The 27,051-nt window shown below is 37.8% G+C and overlaps 1 protein-coding gene across 2 annotated transcripts in view; it reads right to left on the bottom strand.

The window, feature by feature from the left end:
• Positions 1-1,962: 1,962 nt before the first annotated feature.
• The window catches only part of PAXIP1 (PAX interacting protein 1), a 32,797-nt gene continuing 7,708 nt past the window's right edge, over positions 1,963-27,051 (bottom strand). Inside the window, exons 4-21 of one of the 2 annotated variants that reach the window (XM_050971139.1) lie at positions 24,630-24,693; positions 24,175-24,288; positions 21,662-22,300; positions 18,201-18,792; positions 17,258-17,352; positions 16,222-16,317; positions 15,756-15,893; positions 14,284-14,405; positions 13,547-13,731; positions 13,377-13,420; positions 10,946-11,013; positions 10,483-10,585; positions 8,160-8,328; positions 6,518-6,618; positions 3,939-4,073; positions 3,780-3,855; positions 3,202-3,266; positions 1,963-2,715 (exon numbers count right to left, since the gene is read on the bottom strand). In XM_050971139.1, the coding sequence (XP_050827096.1) occupies positions 2,704-2,715; positions 3,202-3,266; positions 3,780-3,855; positions 3,939-4,073; positions 6,518-6,618; positions 8,160-8,328; positions 10,483-10,585; positions 10,946-11,013; positions 13,377-13,420; positions 13,547-13,731; positions 14,284-14,405; positions 15,756-15,893; positions 16,222-16,317; positions 17,258-17,352; positions 18,201-18,792; positions 21,662-22,300; positions 24,175-24,288; positions 24,630-24,693 (2,818 nt within the window). In that variant the 3' untranslated portion in view covers positions 1,963-2,703. Of the gene's footprint in view, positions 2,716-3,201; positions 3,267-3,779; positions 3,856-3,938; positions 4,074-6,517; positions 6,619-8,159; positions 8,329-10,482; positions 10,586-10,945; positions 11,014-13,376; positions 13,421-13,546; positions 13,732-14,283; positions 14,406-15,755; positions 15,894-16,221; positions 16,318-17,257; positions 17,353-18,200; positions 18,919-21,661; positions 22,301-24,174; positions 24,289-24,629; positions 24,694-27,051 lie in introns of both variants that reach the window. The other variant, XM_050971138.1, reaches the window with a different exon arrangement.

Genomic DNA, 27,051 nt, shown 5'->3' on the forward strand with positions numbered 1-27,051 from the left:
GAAAGGTTAATCAAATCAGTCATACTTGTATGTTGGCTAAATAAACACACTGTCTTCACTGATCATGAAACAGATGCACTACCACTCAAGTTTCCCATGGGGTTGATTTGTTCCATGATCACATTTGGTTTTCTTCAAGCTCCTCTATGCAGGATCTGACAGCATTTTGGATAGTTTTCATAAGGAAATTTACCTTGCAGATGCTACTGCATTCACATGTCTTAACTCTTTAACAGCTTTTGGCAAAGGTATTACATATCCTCAACATTGCTTCATTGTAGAAAACGTGGAGGAAGCCAATCCTACAAGAGGCTGAGAACTCCTCACGAGCATAAATGCATCATGGAGTGGAGCAGTCTATGCTGCTGAGGCTGAAACTGCCCACAAACCAAACCTGTTTTCCCTCTGCCTCTCCCTCAATGAGGCTCTCTGCACCCAGCTGTTGCAGCAGCTCTCTTAAGCTCCTAGGACCCAGTGGGGCAATGTCTTGTGCCTCAGGCCTGACTTTGTGCACAACTGAGCTGACTCCTGACACTCTGGAAACACTCCTGTCTCTCTGAAAGCAGCATTTACACTTGGTAGGACAACACATCTCTGGGAAGGCAGGCAGATTTGCTGCTGAATACATGACAGGTACAAAACATGCATTCAAGTTAAGATCTGTGTACCACAAAACTGCCAAGCATTCAAAAGCTGCAAGAGCTGATAATTGTTTTAAAGGAAAAGGCACTCAAAAATCTTCCTGCCACTTGGTAATGAGTACAATGAAGAAAATCCACTCAATTCAAAGAGATGAACACAGATTTAGGTAATTTCAGCATTACATTCTTAAGTGGAGAAAAAAGGTGCATTTATTTCTCCAGTAAAAATAGTATTCATGCAATGTATTATGATGTTCTTTAGGTTGGAATTATTTGTTTTCTGTGTTCTGAAAGAGTCAGATAACTAAACTACTTTGTTTAACTGTTGAGAGATGTGTCTCTGCAGGGCTCTTTAAGTCAGGTTTCAGAGATGTTCTCTCCCTCCACTGACAGGGAAACCAGATTTTTCAGGTCCACGTGTCTGAACAATTTAAGTAATTTGTACCACCATTTCTCAACCAACAGTTAACTCCCACTGCAGTCCCTCCTTCATTTTTTACTATTTTTAAAGCATAAAACATCATCAATTTCCAATCTTAGGTCTCCACATTACAGACTTTTCCTTCATTTGTCTCAATGAAAAGGAGGCTGCACTTCAGAGAGTTGAACATCACACTAAGAATAAACTCAGAACCCTGACATAAGTAAATAGCATTTGTGAAAAAGTACCATTTCCTCCCATCCTCACCACACCTTTTTAACCTTTCATTCACCTAAAACCATTGTGACCAAAGTGCAACATTCTCATTTATCCCTCTTTGCCACCTTACAAAAGTCACACTGCTAGACATGTTACCATTCCTGTGATCTTCACACAGCCCTCACTGCTCCCCAAAAAAAAAAGCCAAGAGCAGGAGCTGGTCAGGACAAGGATACAGTTGAGGAACCAGAGACAGCAATAAAAGGCAACAGGCACACAAGTGACCTCTGTGGGACCTCACTCATCTTGACATTTACTACCACTGTGTTCTTAGAGCAGCAATTTGTCATTCACTTAAGCACTTTGTTCAACTAAGGCACTGGGAGAAAGGCAACAGAATCAGTAAATCCAAGCACCAGCTGGATTTAAGCCACAGCACAAAAGAGATTTGAAATCAGTAACTTCCTTATGGGGGAGTGCAGACACTCACTTGTCTATACAGCATCAGAGCTGAATTGTCTTGATGATCAGAAAGAAAAAAAATGCTTTCAGGATCACTTTTTCATCAACTGGAATCTAAATTGATAAAAATGGTCAAATCAGATTGTTAGCATTGTGTGTGTTTTAGGAAATACTACTGAATATAGATTCGGGAGACTGCTTTTTTAATATTTATTTAGTAAAACTCACTATACAAACAAAAGGTTATCACAACAGTGGAATAAGCAGGGTTATAGTTTCTCCTTCAGGCTGCTTCTCTGCTTCAGTAAAAACACATATATACATTTACAATTATTTCCCTTTAAAGCACTGGGATTCATATATTAAAACATACCCGGTAAAATAAGCTTAAAATAATTTCACATTGCTTGGAAAAAGATTTGAGTAATTTACTCTTACCAGAGTGCCATTGTTGCACAGTATTCAAAAAAATGAACGACCACTAAAATATAGAGTAAAACATTTAAAAGTACATTTATTTCAAATGTGGGCAAAATATCAATATAAAAGAAAATAGAGTATAAGAAATAAAAATAAAGTACAAAACATTTTCATCTTTGACATCCATAATTTAATAGATAGCAAGCCCTTTTATTTTTACATCCAAATTACACTTTTGGCTGAAGTACCATAATTTATTTTAAAATGCTTAAAAATGGGCTCATCATGATACCTAAAGTGGGCTCTTTTAAAATGGTAGTATAATACAAAACATAGTAAATTATGTTTCAGCATAATAAAATTACACATCCTAAAAAAGATGCAGTTTATTTTTGCTTTCCTGCTTTAAACTGCTCATCATCCCTAGGAAAACAGCTGGAAAACAGCATCCACAGGAAGTTCTAGTTGCTTTGTACAATGGCTGAACAGCTAGATATAATGCTCCAAGGACTCTGGAGCAGTAAGGCATTTTACTATCCATCAAGTAAATTTATATGTAAGCTTGTTAAGGAAGAAAAACTGTAAGAAATGACAGCAAAATACAAATTCTATAAAAAACATGTATAAAGACACATAAAGAGGCCTTACTGGTCTCTCCAGTGCACTGTTTATCAAACAGGGTCTATAATCTTCAGAAAAAGCTGTTTCCTCATCTGAAAGTAACTTGTGCCAAATATTTCCCTTAGTGGCAAGTTCTTTTCCCATTGCCTAATATTCTACTATTTACTAATTTATTCTATTATTTACTAATATTTACTACTCCTTTGCAACCACCCTGCCTTCTTCCTCCTTTGAAGTATTTCCCATCAAAAAGTAATTTCATGTTGAATTTATGCTACTTTCCTGGGTGTTAAACTATCCTCCCACCAAGTGAACATTACATATTCTAAAAAATTACAATTAATTAGTTCCTAATTGAGAAAAATCTTTTAGAAAACCATACTCCCCTAAGCAGCAGAATGTCTTTACACAAAAAGGATATGATTCATAATCCAGTGTTTGAGTAAGCACTCCAGTCAGGACAAACTCAGCATTGTGGACATCTGGAAATATCAGAATTAATACAGTTCACACCCTACATAGAAATTCTGCCTCATTCTTCAGGTGTCTCACACCTGACATTGCTACTAAATACAGCACTTCTTGGGGCTCTACACCAAAGTGAAAATAATTAAAGTTATTTTGAAAACCCCTAACTCACTTGATGAATACTGAGATGGTGCCCTGGTTTCAGTTAATTTTCTTCTTAGTAGCTGGTTCAGGGCTGTGCTTTGAATTTAGGATGAGAATAATGTTGGTAACACACTGATGTTTCAGTTGTTGCTAAATTGAAAAATTTATGGTGATCTGCCTATAAAGTAACTATTAGATATATCCAGGAAACAGCTGGCTTGGATTTCTCCATGGTTTGTAGGATAGTCCAAGCATTACTTTATTATATCTGAAAGCTTCAGAAGATCTCTCTATCTGTCTAATAATATTAATTGGGAAATAGAAAAATAAAAAAATCAAAGTAACATTTATGCTGCTCAAGCACAACAAAAGCTTATACCTACCTATGCCCCGTGCAAAATATTCTCGACATAAATGAAGGTCATTTTCACAGGAAATCAAGATTATCTCTGGCAAACTCTAAAGGAAAGAAAGGAATGGTTAGCTCAGAAGAAAATGGTAAGGTATTATAAATAAATTTTAGAAAGCAACACTCAACACACTTTGTTCTGCTTATGCTCCATGAGCTTTCGAAAAGAAGGTTGTTTGGACAATACTTTTCCTCCTGCACACTCCACAATGGCTTTCATGGTGGAAAGACTAGGACAAATTCCGGGTGTAATGTAAAAATATTTTCCCTAAAAAGAGAAAAGGAAGAACAAGAAAAAGCATTATTATGCTATTTGATTTCTGTAAAACATGAAGTTTTAATGTCATGTGACACTTTTATACAAGAGGGAAGGCTTTGTAAGCTGGGGTTGGACTTATGGTCACAGATTCATCAGTTGATGAGTTGTCCTTAATTACTGCTGTTGTTTCCCCTGGAGGGACAAATGCACAATTTTTGATGATTTTGAACAGCTCAGGTGTGCCTATTTCCACACCTATAAAGTAACAACTACAGCTTGGTGAGGCACATAAGAAAAATGCTCCTCACTTCTTTGAGAACAGGGACATCTCAAGTGTTACAAAAAAACTTTCACCTTTTAATTAACACCCAATTTATTACTTCCTGACAAAAATTATTCTACTACTTGACTGAGATAGGTGACCAGATCACAAAGTAGATTATCTCTGTTTATCAGCTAAGAATAAAAAAACAGAAAACACCTTGCTACTTAATCTGTAAAACTGAGAGCAAAATATAGCATTTAGACATAATAGAAGACAGAGATCCTTATTCATTACAGGTAGAAAAAACACCTGGTTTAGGTGGTTTACCTCCATAAACAGTCTGTAATTCAGTTCGGCTGAAGAATCTTTAGCAACTCAGATCTCCAGATACCTCTCTGCAGTGTAATGTAATTTTAACCAGAGGCATGAAAACATCTCACATCATCCTAGCAAACAGCCTGGTGGAAATGCAGTCTCCAAGGAGATTCACACTAGAACTCCCTGAGGCTGAAGGGCAAACTCCCTCTCACACTCCCATTTTTATGGGCAAGTGCTCTGACTATGTGACTGGTGTAAAAAAGAAAAGAGAAAACAAAGAAAAGAAAGTCCCTTCCATAAATGGCTTTTTGCAAGTAACAGAGCAATGTTCTAAATTTTGGAAGGGAACAAATATACTGAGACTGGTTAACATCTACAAGATCCAGTCATCCAGAGGTTTACATCCACCCCAAGGCTTAGGCAGAAAACAAGCTGTCGTAGTTTGAGAAGAAATGAAGTTTTTTGTGATGGTGTGGTCAAGCTAATCGGTGTTCAGATTTTAATATTAGCACTTAGTTTGTCCACTGAGGGCATAGATACGCTTCTGAGAACACAGAGGGTTAAAAGCTGTGAACTCCCAAGAGAATTTCCTTTTGAGTTCCAGTTTAGAACTGAGCAGACCTTCCCTGCCCAGCTCGGAGCTGGGCAGGGGGGGTGGGGAGCCATGAGGCCAAAGAGAAGTAGGTCAAGCTTAGGCCGAAGAGTAGAGAAGAACACTGCGAGAGCTTCAGGCAGCCATCCCCCATTCCTCCCCCAGAGAGAAGGAGAGAGCCAAAGCCTGTGCCTGTGATAGCGCGGCTGGAGTGAAAGAGAAGGGGGGAGGTGCCCAGCAGGGCATGAGAGTTCATGAACCAAACTGGCAGAGCCTGAGACTTTTAACCCTTCTTGAGATGATAAAAACCTTGCAAATGCTAATTCCTCCTGAAGTTGATGAGATTGAGAAAAGTTGAGAAGAATCCTAAGTGAGAAGAGATGATGGAGTGGCCTTTAGCTAGACTTTTCTTAGATAGCCATCGCAAAACCCTTGAGTTCTTGTGACACAGAGACTGCATTCTAAGGAGAGGCAATAGCTCAGAGCTAAGAGAGTGCGGTGATGTAGAGATGTGTGAACAGAGACGATGAGTGAAGAGGGTAGTGGTGGTGGTGCCCTCCGTCTTCGAAGAAGAAAATGTTCAAGAGACTCCTCAGCCCCAGGGGGTGAAATTTGGCGGGGGGCAAGTGTCCCAAAAGGAGAGGGACTGTGCTCTTTTTAGAACTAGACAAAGTATCCTTAAAAGAAAAAACCCTAGAAACAGCTCTAATCCATGTGCAGTAGTGAGAGCACTAAACATAGAAAGAAGAAGTCACGACAGCAAATGTTCTCCAGGCGGTGCCACACGTGACCCAGAAACACGAGAAGTTTCGACTGTTTCCTGGAGAAGTCTGTAGTGCAAGAGGGACTCCTCTCTTCTCAAAGAATTGAGAATTGATTATCTAAAGGATAGTAATAGAATTAGAAATTTGGTGGGAGGAAGAAGAAGAAATTTAGAAAGTTTTCATCCTGTGTTCTGTGTGTTTTTCTGTGTAGTTTTAGGTTAATAAAGTTCTTTTTTTTTCTTTCAATCTTAAGTTAGAGCCTGCTCTGCTCTGTCTCTGATCACATCTCACAGTAAATACCAAAGAAAGAAGTATTCTCGTTTGAGGGCACTGGCATTGCACCAGGCTCAAACGATGACACAAGCATAAAGTCAAACCCAAAATTTACAACAAATGTTTCATGTTATATGCCAGTCTGCTCTACTGCTTTCAGCTATAAAACCTGTAGTCCCAATGCTGAACAAATCAGGTTGAAAAACTCCCAAGTATTTAAATTCTGTGGTAAATTACATACCTTGAACAGTGGAGCCACTTGTGCTCTCTTTAGAGACTCCTCTAAACTAAAGCAGAAAAGCACCTCAGCTTCAGCATCTCTGAGCACAAAGTTCTGCTCATCTGAAAAAGAAAGACTGATGATGTAGCACAGAAAACACAGCCATCCCCATGGCCCAGGATGGAATCTGAGCAGAACATCTTGGTGGCAGAGTGGCTCTGAATGGCAGACACCTAATAGAATTTAACATGATTAAAACGTATCTCTTAATTAGGCTTCTTACAAAGGTGACTCCCAAATACTTGGAGAATTAAATTTTTTTACACTTGCATACCTAACAACAATCACTGTCCTATCAAGTCCCTTTTTCTAACTTACTGGAGGTACTTGCAATTTTTTATTGTTTGATTTGCTGCAAAGAAGAATGATCAATCAGAAGGATTAAGTTTAAATTCACATTACTTTGACCACCTATAGGAGCCCAGAAACTGTCTTCAAGTCCTCACACAATCTTAACAGAAAGAACTTTCCATCTGTTTTATTTGTCCTGTTATTCGCCAATTTTCCCTTTTTCTATAAGAGATGGAATTTCAGTCTTTATCTTTCCACAAAAGCTATATCAAACACATTTCTAAATCAAATTTAATCTAAAACCCTTAAGTCTAAAAACCAAACCAAAAAAATTATACAGAGATCAAAATGGTCTTTCCGAAGACAATTCTGACAACTTGCTAGAGACAGTGTTAATACTCTTCCAAAGGACAAAAGAAACAAGACAATTTTTGCAAACAGTTGCTGTATTTTTCATCATTATAGCAGGTACAAAACTGAAACCAGCCCATCAGCTACAAATCAACCTAACTGCATTAAATAAGTGAAGTACTTCCAGTATATGTTATTCCACAACAGTCATCCTAAATCCCCTGATTTTCTTCATCCTTTAAGAATTTTCAAATTAATCAGTTTCTCAGTTCATTGATGCTGAAATAAGCAAATTGCCTTCTTGAGATTTCTAAACATGTTTGCTGGTTTATTAGTTAATCATTCATAGATTCAAGTCTTTACAGTGGTTAGCCAGTGATGCTATACATTTTCTTCTTATAATTATATATGCACAAAAACATCATCGACCAAATAATCACCCTTTCAGAAAGGGTGAATTAAAAAATAATAGAGCCACAGGTAAAAATCTACAAAACAGCTACACAAAAAAGAAATACAATACTTAACAATATCCAGCCATTTAATCACCCTAACACTAACTTTTTAAGTGTTTTGCTTTCATTTAAGGGGAAAAAAACTGTATTAAAACAAATAAAAACTAAATGAGACAAAATATTCTGCTAAAAGAGAACCTGATTAAAAAAAAATCACATAACTATTGTGACAGCTTTGCTTAACCACACTAAGGCAACCTTCTAACTCAAGTGGAATACAAACTTGCTGCTTATATCATTATTTAAAAAACTTTGCAAATTATTCTCCAAGAGGTGTGAATGATGACAATCAGACTTGTTGAAGAATTAAAATTTGTATTTCAAAAGCTGAACTCCTTAGAAAACTGGCAAGAAACACTGAAGTCAGAAGAAAAAACAACAAAATGTATTTAAATATGTCAATGAACATTTATTTTACTATAGGAATTGACACAAATTTAACTTACCAACAAATTTCTGGCATTTGAAACACTCTTCTAACCACTCTGGAGTTACTATGTGCTTGACTACAGAAATTGCTGTCAGGAACTTGACTGTTCGGGTCACTTTACTGGCAATTAGATGGGTACATTTCTGGGCAGAGTCTGCTACTTCACCTCCAAGGATATACAGTTTCTGAAAGTTGTACAGAACACAAACCAGAATGGAATAGTTGTTTAAAAAAAAAAGAGGGAAAAAGGAAACTAAATATCGTATCATCGCATCAAATAAAACTAAGCTCCTAATGAAATAATAAATGCAGATTTCTGTGTTACACTGATTGCTTTACTCAAGCTGATTAATTTAGACAAGAATTTACAGACACTGAAGATCCAGGTATTTTCAGACAGAAATATCACCCGGCAAGATTAAAAACAATTTCCCACTTCTGCAGTTTTTTGATTTTGGGTTGTGCTTTTTTAAGCAAGGAACTAACTGTAAGATACAGATTAAAATCTTTTTTTCAGTGAAACAGGATAATAAATTTTAAGTAAGCAATAGAAGAATACATAATAATTTTGCTCTTTTCTAGGGAAGGTGCAGTATAAGTATAGTGACAGCAAACTTAATTTTGCTAGGCTTTTCTTTAAAGAGAAAAGCATCTCATGAAAAACACATATTTCACATGCATTTTTGATGATGGTGAGCAACTATTCCCTTTTCCTTGGTTAAGCCACCAAACTCAAACCAGCTCCTCACAGTTGCTATATTATCAACTAAGCCAGTTATTATCTGAAGGAATGAGTGACACAATGAATGAGCTGGTGAGGCACATCAAATTACCACAGGTGTTAGAGATAAAGAGTGCTCTCCTCATAAAAATTTTAAGGATGAAAATTATTTGAACAGCTTTAGTAGCCATGCACCCTGGACTTCTGATTAAGACAAGCAATTTGCACAAATAAATAAAACCCACACCAATATCTATAAGTATAAATATTTAACAGTTTATATTGCATGGATGCTAGGGAGTCCCAAAGCAAGAAGGCCTAAGGGTTGGTTAGGTTAGAAGGCCTAAGAGGTCTCTGGCAGCCCTGTGCACTCCACTGCTCTGATAATGATGAGCATGTAGGACAGACAGGGACAGTGCTTGTGGCTCTTCTCCACCATGCTCTGATGGTTTGCATAAAGATGACCCATGAAAGTATTATTCAGTGACACTGAACATCTCCAGTATTTACTTCCTTCCTGGTAATAAACACCCTGTGAACAGGACATTGCACCCCTCTGAAAGTCAAAGGCTGCTTTTCTCTGTTCACCTCAAGCACCCACACCCATGAGTGCAGACCTTGCAAGATTTCCACTCTGATGCAGAAAGGACCCTTTGCCATACAAGTACAAAGATTACTCCTCCATCTCAGTAAGATGAGGAGTATCCAGCCCCAGTTAGGTATCCAAACTCTGCAGAGTTTTGATATCATCAGTGCTGCCAGGTTTACATTCAACTTCACAAGCTTTGAGGCTGAAGTTCATTACTTTTTTTAACTTGTGAGCCATAGCTCTTACCAAAACAGATCCTCTATACAATTAACCTGGGATCAACAGAATAGAAATAAGAAGTTTCCGGATACTGGAACTTTATTCTGATACACTGAAAAATATTTTATGTCCCAAAATATTCAATATCAAGCTTCAAATGCACACACTGCAAGGGAAAAAAGACCTCTAAAGCTGAACCACTTTAAAAACAAGTATAGGTTTAATAAAGAAAATATATTATATTTTTGAGGACATCAAAGTGTGTATTTCTAAGAAATGTAGTAACTTAAACTAGGTCTCAGTTACTTCTCTTTATCTGAATGATATAAATAATTTACATTTAAGTTTTAACACAACTTTATTAGGGAACAGAACAAAACCTCCACGAGCTTCTCACACCTGCCATAAGCTTTGTCATCAGCTGTCTTTGAAGCATTTGGCACTACAGACAGCAACCCCACTAGAAGAATCCTGGGTCTTATCCAGTACAACTATCACTATTTTTCTCACCTAAATTTGGTCATGAAATTTGCTATTTAAAAGCAAATGTGGAAAGGGCTTTCTTGCTTTTTAAAGCACTCCTACAGAAAGAAGAAGCAAGTAGCACAGTAGTGTAAAGAAGTTAACTAAAGGAGAACAGCCACCAAATAAAAATCATTTCACATAAATCTACCCCCAGCCTCAGGGCTGGTAAGTATTGGTTTTTATCCACTAGGTATATGCTTATCAAGTCTTAGCAAAAATTCAACATCCATTAAAAAACTGTCAGATGTTCAAATGTAGTTCACAAGGGATAAGCCTGAAAGTCACCTTAATGTACTGTTGCACTTGCATAGGTTCAAATCCTGTGAAGAGCACCATTGGTGTCAGCTCAGGGGTGAGTTTCTTAGTAGGTGGCGGAAGGTCTTCAATCCTACAGAGTATAGGAAATACAGCAGAATGTGATGTTTGGGCCCAAGGCTGTAGAACTGTAATTTTGAAATTTAGACATGCACACTTTTGCAAGTTTCACCAATGGAATGACCCAGATGAATGAGAATGAGGCAAAACTTTTTCTGAAAGAAAAAAAATCACCATGCAGAGAAAACGACATATTCTCCTCTTTCTGTACTCTCCCAGTTATTGTTTTGTCCTGCCAGCTGAGGAACTAGCAACATCCAAAGCCCACTGAGTGTTATGTCACTGAGCAGGGCACAGGATGGTGCAGGCTGATGGCCAGCTGACACTCTTGAGGAACAGTCAATAAGTGGCATTGACTGCTCACTGTTCTTACCTTGCTCTTTTGGAAGATGGCTGAAGGCTGGCTTCATTCTGCTTTGGTTTCAAAGGCAACCTCACACCCTGAAATCACACCAGTTCCATGTTTAGATCTGAATTAAACACGGAAAATGACTTCTATCCTAATTAATCACAAATAAATATTAGACCCTGCCGAATACATGGGGTACCTACTACTGACACAACAAGCCCAACAGCAAAGCTGAAATTCAGCCACAGCTTCTCCACAAACTTAGGTAACCCTAAAAATAAAGTATTGTGGGACTTTTTTCCTTTAAATAACACTGCTAATTATCAACGAAAAAGCCAATGAATTAAATGAGAAAGAGACTGAAAAGTCTGTCCATTTGTTAAGTACATGAAGACTACAATATTCTTCCTGGTGCTAAATTTCATGGTAATGGTAATACCCCAGAAAATACTGTTATAAACTCAAGTTCCCTAACTACATAAACAGAAGCTGGATAGAAAGTGCCATCTCCCCAGTACCAGATCAGCCTCCAGAGCACGTGCCCAGGGGTGATCAAATGTAGCTTTTAGACTTGGTAACTTGAAAACACAGCTCCCAGGTTGAGGAGTGTGTGACATCCATTTCTCTTTAACCTTCAATACCTGAAATGTAATGAAGAATGCAAGAGGCACATGACCAGAAAGACAGGCAGCATTGTACCAGCCTTGCTGTTAGAATGCTCCTTTGGGAGAACAAGCCACAGGGGTTTGTTCCCTTCTCTCAGGCCAGGCATTTTTATGCTAGTCAGCCCATAGTTTGAGCAGCTGGAAAGAAAAGTGCACATATTCACATTTTGACAGACATTTCAACTATGAAAATGCAAGAGGTAGATGGCATCAACAGCATTTGACAGGACAGCTGTCCTCAGAAGAGGACCCCAAAGCCCAAGACAAATAGAAATGTCTCCTGTGAAGGAGTGAAGTACCTTGTCCTCCCTGACACTTCCACATCCTAGCATTTTCTATTAACAAACCATATTCCTGTGTAGGCACGCAGAGGGCAGCTGGACTAGATTGTCTCCAGAAGCCCCTTTCAATCTAAATCACAAAACTCCAACCTCACACGGGCAAGAAGGGTCCCCACATAAATACAGGAGGGAGGTACTAAATTACCCATCAGAACCCTGAGGTCTCCATTTGCTACACAAGACAAAACATGGACAAAAACCTTGTGTGACTGATGCACATGAAGAATGTATCCAGTTTTAACATGAGCTCAACTGCAGTGTGGATGCAAAGGGTGGTGGTAAGAAAACCGAGTTAGTTAAAAGCTATTTTAAATCTTAAAATAGCTTACTGAACCTTCTCAAGGATTTTTTTCCTTTGTAAGAGCAGAATATTTTCTATCTTCAGGAAAATATGAAGACCACAAATTTTTAAAAGTATTTAGTTTTCTACATGAGAGTTTCCTACAGGCCCACAAAACAAATCCACAAGGGTCTATAAGAAGAACGTTTCAAACTTAGGGTCAGGAAAACAGTAGTGCCTATTTCTAGAGCTGAAAGGTATTCAAGCCACAGTGCTCAGGATCCCCATTTAAAACATGGCTACAAATTACATTTTGAGAGTTACTGAGCAGCTCTTTTCTGAAGAGTCTAAAAGGGACTGAGATACAAGTGATCCAAACTCAAGAGGTGAGGCAAAATGTTTTTGTGCAACATAAAATATCATCTGAGAGTCACTTGTAGTACAAATTTACCTACATAAAGACATACTGTGAAAAATTATCACGTATAAATCTGAAATGGGAAGAAAATCTACAATACAAAAACATGAGACAATTGTAAGAGCTGACAGGGAAGCGGCAACTTAATCTGAATATGCAGAAAACTTACATTTTGCACGGTTCACAGAATAGCATTTATGACAAAAATTTACTTCTCTTGTATGTCTTTCAAGGTACAATTTTCTATTGTTCATTCCTGCTGATATTTCAGGGCTATCAACTACACTTTTTAGTATACATGATATATTTTTTAAATCTTAAAATACATGGTATATATGCCCATGTTTTTAGTTCTTAGTATGTATCAGAGAGATGATATGAAGCAGTAGCACCCTGAACTTACATTATGTGTCACTTAAAATTCAGTCAATATTCTAACAAAATTCTTACATATTTTGGGTGTTCTGTCTTAAAAACCCTTATGTGGTCTCACATACAGAGTGTTAGGTACTGATTTAAAAAGTACTAAGGTCTGATGTAGAAACTGAAGAATGAAAAATCTAGCCCAAGGTGTGTCAACAGCAACTTCATTGTGCATATCCCACTAAAATTCCTTAATTCTGCAAAAATATTATTTCTCACATTCCTCAAAATAAAACAGAACATTAGCAAAAAGTACAGCCAGGAGCTTCAGCACAGGCATGGAGTGATCTTACCAAAACAGCTGTATATACACAATAATTCAACATACCATTAGAAGTTCTGGTGACACCTTTAACGGGACTCTCCAAGCATCTAGGGAATGGAGAAGAGAACAAAAATGACACCATTGGCAAATTATTTATACCAGAGGAAACACGCTCCTGCTGATGAAACAGGCACATAAAAACGCTGCAGACCAGAGAGTTTTGTGACTCTTACCCAGCAGGTTGAGCACCAGGTGCTGGCTGGGGGAGAGCGGGTCCTGGAGGTTGAAGACGGTGTAGCGGCTGTGCTGGATCTGCCGCAGCGCCTCGAAGTTCCCCAGCAGGATGTCACAGAGCCACTGCGCGTTCACGCACGGGATCCGCCACTCCTTGGCCTTCTCGTACTTCAACCCGCTGGCCCTTGGTGGGCACAGAAGAGGAAAATGAATTCGTATTGCAAAGAAATTGATAAAAATAGCAATTTCTAATAATAAACCTAAAATATCAGTGGTTTTTATTGGTCTACTCTTTGTTTTAACTGTGACAGAGGAGATACTCCAAAAAATGCTTTTGTTCTATGTGTCAGAACAAGCCAGTCAGGGGAGAACTTCTGCAGCAAATGCAATCTTTAGACCTGGATTTAAATTTTCCCTCCTCCAATGTTTTAGAACAACTATTAAAAAAAAGGTATTTTATTTCTGGATGATCTAAGAGCATCACTTAAGAATACTATAAAATAGGAAAGTTAGAAATTACTTCTGTTTTGCCTGTGTTCAGAAGGCCAAATTTATCACTTAATATGTGCTGTAATTTAGTTCAAGAAACAACACCACTAAGTTTACTGTTATCAAACTGCAGAAGTGATTACAATTAACACTCCTATAATGAGCCACAGGTAGGTACCTCATATTCAGAGAGGCACTATGGCAAGAGGTTGCTGAGAAAGCAAGGACTATGGAGTGCAACACTTACTCTTTACAGATAAGAACTGTATTGCTGCGACACAGGTAGCCCGTGTACTTGGCACCTGCTAGGTAAGCCATGAGCTTGAGGTCATCTCTGTCACTGTCAACAAATCCGGTCACAGAGATTATCTGCAGAGAGAAAGACAGTTTTAAGTAACTGAACATTGATGGCACTTACAAAACACTCCCATGAAAAATACTTTTCCATGATTAACTTTTTACATTACAATGAAATGCACAGCACAGGGTATAAAGCACTCAATTAAAGCGTGGCTTGTAGGATACAAACAGTACAATTAAAAAGTGATTTGTTTGTACATAAAAATTTCAGGCTTCTAGCAGTAACTCTGACTCAGGAAGAATGATTTTCATTCTTCTGGTCAGCTTTTTCTTATTTACAAGAGACCACAGAATTATTATGGAAGAGCTCAGAGCTAATTTGCTTCTCACATGTCTGCCTTGTTCCTTCTGCTGCTATTTACATAGAGGCACACACAAAAAAATTCTTACACTTACTTGTTTTATTCTAAAAGTCTGAAAACTGTGCTCTACTCTGCAATGAAGCTAAATAAACTGGGCCAGCTGATCATAGCTGGTGAACTGTAATTCCACATCTTCCATTATTATCTTTAATCCTGCCAGGTTTTTGTTTCTGCCATTCTCACCTTTTCTTTAGGGAAAAGCAATAGTACTTCTGTTTAAAACTGTGTTTATAACATTGTATATTACATTTACTACTAACCACTGAGTAGATACACATGTTGTTATACTCTGATTTTCCCAAATCTGTATTTTTTTTTACATCAATCAGGACAGGCTATTAGCAAGGCCATCATCCCATATGTCTGCATCCAGCACAAGAAATCCAATGCCAAGACATACTTTGACATCTTGGTTTATATGGCATAGTAAATTCCAAGATGCCTCAATGAACTGAAGTTTTTCAGTTCCACAAAATTCCACTTTCACAGCTCCTCATTGCACAGGCAATGGAACTGTGACCTCCTATCTTCTGATTAGCAGCATAGGCTTCCTTTTTAGGTATTTGCTAAGCACTGACTAAGAAAAACCCTTAAAATCCTCTCAAAATCCCGGGTTATGGTAAGGAAGCACATGCTGTTAGATGTGCTGCTGCTCTACTGCAATAAGCTGTGCAGTCTGGATTGCTGCTATCTTGCCATGTATAAGACAGGCAATCTTTGCCCCTCAGTGTCTGAAAGAGTAACTCACAAAGGTAAGCGTTACTCCTCACCACTCTGAACTCAGGGAGACTTGCAAAGCACTGAGAAGCACCTGGCAGCAGCACCACATCAACACAGCACCTTAAGATTAACAAATGCTTTTCTTCTTCTTTTTTTTCTTCAAAAAGCTTTCAGTAAAGGTAAAAGAAATGTGTAAAGCCCTTTCTAGTCCCATTTTAATACTGCTCATGGAATGAAGCTAGCAAGCATTCTTTCAAAGCAAGCTTTTCCTTCTTACATGTTGAGAACATGGCTTTCCTCCTGGTGGAAATGCCACTGGAAAATGAAGGGCTCGATGAGGTGGGACCATCTTCTTCTTCTTCAAGATTGCATTCAACCAGTGTGCTGTAATACATCTCTTCCTTTCTCTTAAAGCCTACAAATACAGGCACAAACAACTTTTAAAACCCCAAATACATGTTTATTTTTTTATACTTTTTCTACAAATCAAAACTTAGATTTTAATTGTTTTTCTCTAAGTTTTAGACTCCTCTTTCTCATAGCATCTTCCTTAGTGCTCTCTGGAACAAGTCTACTACACCCACTATGAAAGTTTGTACCCCAGAAAACCACAAATCATAAAAAAACCCCAGGTAATGAGAAACTTTATATTTGCTGTCTAAGCATGAAGCACACAGTGCAAAGGACTGCCTTCCCAGTGATAAAATGAAAGCATGCACCCAGCAGGTTCCCAGCTGGCTCACCTGAGCATACATGTTACTGACTTGGCTTTCACAGAGAAGGTGAGTACATCTGCTTGTGAGGGTTGGGTCCACTGTCCCACCATGTGCTTGGATGATCTGGTAAGAGAGTAAGTGCAGAACTTCTAGGATATAACTATTTTTACAATACATTAAGAAACAAAAAGTCTGAAATGAAAGTCCACCCTTTAGGACACTGCCACCATTAGCACCACTTCACTGAAGAGTTACCCCCCAAAACTAGGATTGTTATCTAGCTTTAGAACAACTTTGAAAACAAAAAAGAAAATTAAATATGCAGCTTTTCACTGAACAAAAAGTCTATTTTTAGAAGAAATGGAAAAAATAAACAAAATAAAGATATATAAACAAAAATAACCCTTCTTATGTTTTTTTATGTTTTGCAGTATAACTATTAAATAATTTTTCATGAACTATTCAATTCTATCTCAGCAATAAACACAAGTGCTGTTAAAAATGTCAACAGCTTACTTGATTATGCAAAATTGTAGGGAAAATTCAACTATAAAATCCATCAGAAGTTTCTGAAGAACATCAAAGTCCTCTTATTTAGGAAAGGATACAATCAGATTTTTCTGAAAAATAGAAGTTGGCAAAAAAATAGAAACACTCTATTCTTCCATCTTATTCACTCAGGTGGATACCTCACAGGCTAGTAAATGCCAAAATTATATGCAAAAAAGAATGCTTTTATACAATCAAGTTAAAGCTAGACAGTGATGCTATATTACACTTGCTGTACTACAGCTGCCTGATTAAAGCATAACTGGGAAATAGTTAAGGCTGCAACTTATTTAGATCTTGTTCTGATTGAAGACTTAATTCAACCAGGCTGCACACCTAAAGTATTTCTATTACTTTTCTATTATTTTTGAATAATTTTTTTTTAGTTTGTAACAGAAGAATTACACAAAAGGATGCCTAAAGAAGAGTGAACAGTGCTGAAGTACTTCCAACGTTTTCTTTTAGAATTTAGGGACTATGACATTATGTTATATTATATAATGCACAACCTTACCCGTTTCCAGGTTGCTAACAGCTGCTTGTCAGACATCTGCTCTGGGTAATCAGCAATTGCAAAGACACAGCCCAGTAGGAAATACTCTTCTGGAACTGAAATAGTTTGGCACATAAAGAACAAACAATTAAATACTTAAAAGTCTGAAGAGTTCATCTCAGAACACATTTGCTACACTGACCTCCTCCTATTACCAGGTTATAAACCTCCTAGGTGTTCTTCCTTGGAAAAAGTAGGATCCAAAATTCCAAAGCTGAAAGCCTTTAAGGCACAGCTCAACCCAGCGTCTGATTTTGTTAAGGATAGTTTTTTTCCAGGATAAAGAGGGGCTAAAGGGGTAAAAGGAAGGGTAATCAAAAAGAAAACATAAGACCACTTCCTCCTTTACAGAGATCAGCTATGAACAGCCAAAACAATCAAAAAGCTTTCAGTTCTGCTATAATTCAAAGCAAGGTGTGACAATTTTCTGATACTGAATCTTCAATAATTTACTGGTATTTCTGGAATTGTAGCTGTTTGAAAGTTTCCCCCTCCCCCTCTTCCAAAGGAAAAAAAAAATTTTAAACAACTGTGCTGTGCATTTACTAACACTGTTCTAAAAGTATAGGTTGAGAGCTTGTGGTATCAACTGTATATTTGGAAAGAGAATGTTCTCATCACTCTCATGCTTTTCAGATTGCTGGATCATCATTAGCTATTATTTGAATAAAATAATATTATAAGTATTAGTATAATATTATATTTATAATATTAATATAATTATAATATTATTATAAGTAATATTATATAAGTATTTGCCGAAAAATGAGAAAAAACAGTTCTGAGCCAGGAGTGGCATTTCTTACAATCCAGTCCTGTAAACACAGCATTACTTTCTGATATTCTACCCCACTTCATATCATTAGCTACTTTTTTACAGGATCAGAAGGCAATAATTACTAACTCTCCACTGCTGGATCGTGCCCAAAAAGCGGCTGCTGCTGCAGTTGCTGCTGTTGCTGCTGGTGGTGTTGTGGCTGCTGGGCTGCAACTGGAAGCTGTAGTGCTTGAGGTGTCTGAGTTAAGTGCTGCACTGCCTGATTCTGCATTTGCTGTTGCTGATGTTGCTGGTGCAGTCGCTGTAAGTGCTGCTGCTGCAGTTGCTGCTGATGTTGCAGCTGTTGCTGTTGTAGCTGTTGCTGTTGCAGGTTCTGCTGCTGCAGCTGTTGCAGCTGTTGCTGTTGCTGTTGCAGCTGTTGCAGCTGCTGTTGCAGCACATGCTGCTGCTGGAACTGGAGCGGCTGCGGAGGGCGGTGCAGCTGCTGCTGCGCGTGGAGCGGCTGCTGCGGGAACTGGAGCTGCTGCTGGGAGAACTGGTGCTGCTGATGCACTTGCTGCTGCTGCTGCTGCTGGGGAAACTGGTGAGGCTGCTGCTGTTGGAAGGACTGCTGGGAGATCTGGGGTTGCTGCTGCTGCTGCTGCTGGAGCTGCATAAGTTGCTGAGGTTGAAGGTGTAAAAGAGGATGGTGCTGTTGCTGCTGTGCTTGATGTGACTGCTGCAATAAATGTGTCTCTGGTGTTAGTTTCACTTGACTAAACAGCACCACATTTGGATGTCCCTGTTGGCTATGATTTACTTGTTGTTCTAAACTTTTTGTAGGTGCTGAAAGTGATTGTAATATCTAGAAAACAAAGATTATTTTTGTGACCTTTTGGTTGTCATTCGGTTTTAAAAATATTTAAAGAACTACTGGGAAAATACAATTCCTAAAAGAAAAGAACCCTACACCTAAATACCTTGTGAGCTTAACAAAAATCTTGAACTACCTAATAGCAAAATAAAAAGACAGGACTTACACAAAGAGAAGTGTGGAGCCGCATGTGACTCCTAATAAACAGCAATGCACATTTTAGTTAAATTTAAGATTAGAGCTCGTCCCTGTATTATTAATAATTTTTCCAACAGCATTATGACTGTTAACACTACATTAATAATTACATTGATCAACTGCAATATTAATTTTAAAATCCTGCTGGCCCATCAAATTCAGAGCTTAGTTCCATAGTCCTACTTTCACTTAAAAATTGCTAATGATACCTTCATTAATTAGTGCTGTTTTGAACCAATTCAGGAATATATAGCTTGTTTTTTAATCTCAATACCAAAAAAACAAAGAAACATTGATCTGCTGAGCACTAAGGGTTTCTTGGAGAAAAAACCCAAAACAACCTAAACTCCCTACTTAAGAATACTAGATTTTAGGTTTATAGAGTGCTGAAGTAATCTAGAATTTAATTTTAATTTTAAATGTACAATCCACTGTTAGGAGAAAAATCATTTCACACTAAGCAGAAACAAGTTAGGCAGCCATTTTTTATGTATCAGAAAAGGGAAAATTAGGAAAGTTCTAATAGATTAGGATTAGTTCTACATACTTAACAAAATATTTTAATATAAACTACCTATTACAAATGAGAAGGAGCAATAGGGAATTCTAGACTTGCCATTAATGAAGTCTTTTAAACATGAAATCAGCTTTGATGAATCCTGCAATGCTTGTTTCCTTCACCCTCACTCCTTCAACACACACAGCGTCACCTTCAGCGACGTGTGTGCGTGAGAGAGGAATCAAAGCCCATCAGTAGAGCACAAAGCCAATTATTGTATCCTCTCTAACTATCCATCAACTCTCCATCACAGGTGGCTCTCGTGTTTTCACAATGCACATCAAAACATCTCAGGTGTCATGTAAATGGTTCTGATGTGGTTGGTATACATGTGCAGCCATGATTATCAATGCATCACCTATCACTCATGTCTCGGCAGCACCACAGTAGAAACATTCAATAACTAAAAATAACACACACAAAAAATGTCTCCATGGTTCAGTATGAGGAGCTTCTCTCCACAACAAGTAGCAAAAGCCAAAATTACAGAAGCTTCAAGACATGTATTTCAAAATAAAGGGATGAAACCTTCAAAAGCATTCTATGGCTATATTCAGAAAGTAACTATGTATCTGTAAACACCTGATGATGACAGAACTTGCTACTCGGCAGAAATCTGAGCTTCAAACTAAACACTAACTTTCCAGTAATGTTCACTGAGATTTACACTCATCATTCAGGGCAGAAAATAAAAGAGAATAAAAGTTACAGGGGAAAAGGCAGAACAGGTATTTCTCCCCCCAGGAAGCAGATTCACAGTTCTAAGATGCAAAGCCTTTCTGCACATGCTGGAGCTGGCACAGCAGCCTGAGAGGGTGCTTGGTACAGCCCTCACACATCACCATCCAGCCCCTGCTCCAGCAGACTTTGGATGAACAGAGACAAGCCAAAGCACACAACCACCAGTGCCCTGTAGCTCTGCAAATATTGCTGACAGAGAAATACTTCCATAGGGACACCACTGCTGTGTATTTGATGGTACAGTGACTGGGCTGGAGAAGATGTGGTGGCTAAGTTACCCATGCTGGCCAACTGAGCAAATGGTTGGCAGCTCTGCTCAGGTCTTGCCCAGAAGTCTCAGCACTTAATTCAAGGCACTGAGACAAGGAATCTAATCAGATTTAAAATAAAGCCTGTATTTCCATTTTGTATTCAGATGTCATATAATCAGTACAGAGTCAACATTTCTGAGTGACTCCACACTGTGTGCTTAAGTACCGGCTGGAAGCCTCTGAACTACTCTGGCACCTTTCAAAATTTTACCATCAGCTGTACATCCAAAGAAAAGTACCAATGCAATTATTTAAGTAAAAGAAATGTCTAACATTTATCAGTATCTACTTTACTCATGCTCCCTTCCCACAAACATCTAAGCATTTCAATGCTGCAGGTGCAGCATGCTCACTTGCTTTTATTTTCTTTAGAAATAGATTCAACACAAGAGCTGCAATTACTTCAACTACACAAGTGGCATGAGAAAGTGTAAGTTAGGACTTCTCCATCACAATATGCACACTATATAACAACCTAACGATGCCCAGCAGAACAATGCAGTATAGAACTGAAGCTACTGTGGGAACAATCCCACAATTTCATGTGTTTACGAGATAAATAATTCCTTGCACTGACTGAGAATCTAGAAGGACAGGAAACCAGGTTTCCTGAACTAGCAAAATAATTCTAAATCCATGTTTTGCCCCTCTCTTTCCAAGAAGTCCTTACTGAAAATCTAAACCATGCTGTAGTTATACATAGCTTTACTCTTCCATATGTTTTTTCCCAAATGCATTCTGTGAATCTGCGAGAAATTAAGTTACTTATTACAGGGAAATTATGAATTTGGCTATAATTTTAAGTAATAAGGGGAAGTATTAACTTTGGGTATTTTAAGAACAGAAAAAGGAAACTGAAGTTCTTGAACACTATAACTCCTAAGAAAAAGTCCGATAGCTTATAAATTAAAAATCCAACACTTACATGTGCTACATTTGATGGTCTATTAATCTGCTGAATATCAGCACTATTAGTAATATTCCTTAACGTCCGCACGGCTGGACTCCACGTGGCCATCATTTCCTGGCGGTCAGAACTTTGGGCACCTTGCACTGAAGCCATAAGGTTGCCTCTCATATCAGGAGGCAAAATGTTACCTGGCACTGGTGGGACATTGGCACACAAATTAATCAACCCGGAGTCCTTCCCTTGAGGCAACCTACGCTTTGCTGCAGATGCCTGTGGGACTTCAGCTGGTGTCCAGTTCAAATTCCTTTCTTGCTTTTCTGGAGAGGAATCGGAAGAATCATCAAACATCAGTTCCCCTTTTGCCTTATCAGCAGATTTTGGTGAAAAAGCTTGATCACCCAAAGGTGATCCTTCTCGTGAAGATGCTGGGCTTGATAATTTTTCATCAGTACTAGCCTCATTTTGTGAATCTTGTTCTTCATTTTCTGCTTCTTCCTCCTCTTCCTCCTCCTCCTCCTCTTCCTCCTCGTATATAACTAAACGAGGATGATAAGGAGTCTCTTCTTTTTTACTCTTATCAGCTATAGAATCCAGTACCCAGTCTGGGGTCACAATTTTAATGCTGTCCCGTTTATAAGCACATTCATATTTTTCCTGGGGGAGGGGGGGGTGGAGAAAAAAGTTATTTAAAGACAAAAACAATCACAAGCATGTTCTTTGAGATCAGGGCTAGAGCATGGAGCAGGAGGACACTGGACACTGTCCAATACCAGAGAGTGATCTTGCCCAGATCCAAAAGGACTTGTATGTTCCAGAACCACAAATTTCAAGAGATTAAAACAAAAAAAAAACCCCAAATTCTCCATATTTACACTATAAAGGACTCAGAAGGCACAACTACAGAAGATCAATGTCTTCACTTGCAAAATTCTTCTCTAACCCAACCACCAAAATATTCCAACCCAGCACTGAGGAACATCATGGTCAATACTAAAATGCACGTGATTTTTAGGAGGACATTAAGGCAAGTCTAAATACAGTTTATGTTTTATCCATTAAAAAAAAGTTAAAAACCCCAGTCCCACTATGAAAAAGCATTTGGAGAAAAAGTCAGAATTCCATAATAAAGTAGAGACAAATACTTAAAAGTTGGTCACTGAAAAAAAGCACTTCAGCAGGAATACAGCTTTAATCTTAAAACTGCACTGTTTCCTAATAAATAGAATAGACACAGAATCAGTGTCCTATTTATTTGAATATCCTCTTTATTGGAAACCCCTCACATATATCAGAACAGTACAGAAAAAAAACTTTCTTTTGAAAATCTGAAACTTATTTCAGGATCTTATATTTAGAACTGATTGAGCTGGTATTTTCTTTTATGTCAAACAACATAAATTAACAACAATCACATTCAGAGGAAATTAATTTAGTGATTCTCTGAAGTTATTTCCTACAATGAAACTGTCATTCATGCACAATAAAGAGATTGGAGTTATAATCAAGTTTATTTGCCAACAGAAGATTTTATTCTTTCATTCTGGTGAGAATTATTAACAATCTTGTTTTATCATCCTGTATCTAGTCAGAGCAATCATGTAAGTTTTCCTAGTGACAGAACTATTCTTGTTACAAACTGCTGTAGTTTCCCTTGTAGCGTATCAGAGCAGGAGGACTGGAAGCAAACAGTAGTAATCGCATAAAATTGTTCCTATTCGGTGATTGTGTGCTTTAAAATATTTGTATCCTACAGAGAGAGAATGCTAAAACCTCTTTAAGTTTCTTAACTGGCAAGCTATAGAGAACATCCTCTGTTCTAAAAAGCTTATTATTTAAGCTTTTAAGTAAGCTACTAAGGTATGATTCTTAATGTATTTCATTGGTTCTTACAAACAAAATTTTAGGTAATAAAGTTTTACCCAAGAATTTTATTTCATTGTGATGAAATAGGATGGTGTTCAATACACCCTTCTAAACAGTCCACAGAAGAAATATCAACACTTAATAAAAAAAAAGAAAACAAAAACAAAAACTGACACACATATTTACCAAAAAGAACCAAGCCCTACAAAGGTTCCTATATTTTAAAGAAGGAAAAGCATAAATTTCCCATAGCCACACTTTCTCTTGTCCCAGTGCCAGCCCATGTTTTATTCTTCAATATTTCAATTCTGTCCTTTGTTTTTCTTCACTGATTCTGTATCTGTGGATTTATAATATAATCACAATCACTAATGACTGTGACATATCAAAATTAGGCTAAGACAAACAAGATAAAGAATAAAATTCTTTATTCAAACTGGAATTCAAATACCAGTGTGAAATTGGACATCCTTTAAATTAATCAGGCTTAAAGCCATGCAGAAAATAAGTGCAAACTGAATAGCTGCAATGCCTAATTTTACTGAAGTTAGTTGTTAATCAACAGTGTTAAGAATTCTAACTTCAGGCAGATGGAAAAATTTTTGACTATTTGAAAGCAAATGAGAGCAACAACAAGAAGAACTGTACATGTAATAAACTCTTACCCCCTTTGGCTCAGGCACAATCAAGTGAGTACATTTCTTATTGAGGCTCAGCTGGCAATTCCCTCCATAAAAAGTAATCAAAGCCCACAGCGTACTTCGGTCTTCAGATGAAACCTAAAAGGAAGGTGGAAAAGCCTTTTAGCTCTGAGCACCCAGCTGGCTTCAGCTGGAAGAATTTTAGTAATCCACAGCACACCATTTACAAGGCTGGCTAATGTATTACCGATCCCTTTTAAATACCAAATTAGCAAGAAAGTAATAAAGGGAAAAAAAGGGTGACAAAGACACCCAAGGAAAACCACTACACAGTAATTTTTAACCTGCACAGAGAGAGAGAAAACAAAGAGGGAAAAAAAGTCATAGGACAACAGAAAAACTGGTATCTCTCCTCAAAAAAGCAAACATTCCACATAGAATGCATATTAGAGTAGACTGAAATATGGTTCACTTCTTACCTGAGAGAGACAAGCAGTGACTCCAAAAAAGATCTGACATGATTCTGGAGAAAAGCCATTTACACTGGAAAGCAGGTGTCAAGGATGCAAAATAATTAGGTAAGTTTCCTGAGGGCCATTAGAAGGAAATGAAACAGTCTTCTGAAACGATGCAGTACTTCTCAGATACCAAGTATCTGACCATTCAAAAACTTTCACCTTTGAAAGCTCATTGTCTGTTTGCAATAAAAGTTTATGCATCAAGAAAAAAACCTGATGTACAAACTAAATCAGAACACCTGCAATATTATGATCAATTCTGGTAACACTCTAAACCAGAACTGACCTGGGAAAGACAGATGGACCATCAGACTTCCGCAACTTGCCCCTCTTTTCCACATTTTTATATGATCTTGTGTTCAAGATCCATGCACATTTGTCACAAAAAAAATGGCTACAGAAACAGGCATACATTGTGTCACATGTACACATAGAGATTTTTTTTTCTAAATGAAACAAAATTATTTTCCCATGATGTTGACAGATGCACCAGCAACACTCACATTTTGAGGCCCAGAAGAGACAGCACACTGTAAGCTGATGACAAAGCCAAGAGCACTTTAAAATTTAAGAATAAATTACTACCATAACCCAGAATACCTCAAGAAGTTCAGGCCTGATGAACATCCTAAATTATTCTCCATTTCATCCAAGGTAGAAATTCAGTACTGGATCTTTCAAAGGTGTCTACTCCCTGCCTGAGTACCTACTGTTAGCACATAAAGCAGAGACAGCATTTAACTTCTAAGAGGTCCATCAGTTTGTCTGGAGCTTGCACTCTCTAAAGAACAGGAGTGAAAGAGACTCTTTTTTAAAAGTTACAAGCAGCATAACAATAAAACAAAACAGAGGGAATACAGAAAAACTCACTTTTTTTCCTGCCATCAACAAAAGCTCAGAAGTGCTCTGACTCTCTTTTATCTATACAAGACCATTGAAAAATACGCCCTCCTCACTCTTGCTTTTGCTGCAAAAGAAATTGTCAGCCCTCTTTATGGCATCATAGCCACGGTTTTCACACATCAAACTCTCACTCCTTCTTCAGAGTCTGCTTCCAGCTTCATTTTTCTGCTACTTCCCTTCTACTGCAGGTTAGTCAGACTTTGCACACATCAGTGAGCAGAGCACAGGAGAACATTCTGCCATCTTAAGTTCCCTCTAGTGAAAACAAGTTCCACTAAGAAACAGAAAAAAATTATTGCGCTTTTACCTTGTATTAAATCTTTCTATATTAAACTTTACCTTTAGCAACTGACAGGCAAATGCCCATCAAATAAGCCCCAGAATTGGTAAAGGCAACATAAAATCCTTAAGGCTCTTATTAGATCCACATGTCTAACTGACACAAAATGTTTCTAGGACTTGGTTCTTCAGAAATTCAATCACCACTTTGACCATTACCAAATTAAAACATAAACTAAAGACAAAAATGCAGAATCTCAAACTTCTGCCTAAACAGGGTCCAAAAGCAATCAGCTAGAAAAACTAAGCTATTCCTATTAATGACTGTATTTTTGTCATTATGGCAGTACGTAAATCCCTAATGAAAGGCCAGATGTCACTGCACTAGAAGTCATAAAGAGACTGAAACAGGATAAAATGAAGCAAAGACTTAACAACCCATTTTAGTGAGCACAATAAGGCTCAGAGTAAAACCTAAACCCACCATGTTCTAAGGACATGAAGTGCTAGAAAGTCAAAGGTCCAAGGATACATTTATTGCTCACAGGTGTACAAAACTTCCTTCTTCCATGCAACTGAAGAACAAGTCACTACTGAGACCTGGTCTTTTCATTCGGCCATTCCAATGTTCCCACAATAAAGACTTCCTGAGCAACAGCCATTGAGAGCTACATTCCCACATTTATAGCTACAATTTACTTATGGACTGCATCATTCCATTGTTTCAGCTGTTTATTTCTCTTTTGGGTATCCAATAATGTCAGCTCTTAGAGTACCCTTTTAAAAAACTCTGGTTGCAGATGGAAGACAAATTTCTTAATAGTGCAACTTCTTCATGTGAAAGAACATCAATACAGAAATGTTAGGTTACTTAAGCCTGAAAATGTAGCAGATTCCAAGCTTTTTTTTTGTGAACACTCCTCATCTACAGGGAGAAGGTTGAGAGACATGTATCATAAGCAATTAAACATTCATCCTAATGATGAAAGCACAATAAACACATTTATTATGTCCAGACACAAATGACCAAAATCACTAGCCTAGATCACATCACAGAAACACAGCGAGATGAAAAGGCACACACCTTAAACTACTGGGGATAAAACAGGAATCCTGAATCTCTGAAGCATATTAAGGCCTGAATTCCTAGTATGAACACCTGGATTCTTGCACCTACCAGCTCCTGTTTTCCATTTCATAA

Source organism: Serinus canaria, chromosome 2 (genome assembly GCF_022539315.1).
Source record: "Serinus canaria isolate serCan28SL12 chromosome 2, serCan2020, whole genome shotgun sequence".
Lineage (NCBI taxonomy): Eukaryota > Metazoa > Chordata > Aves > Passeriformes > Fringillidae > Serinus > Serinus canaria.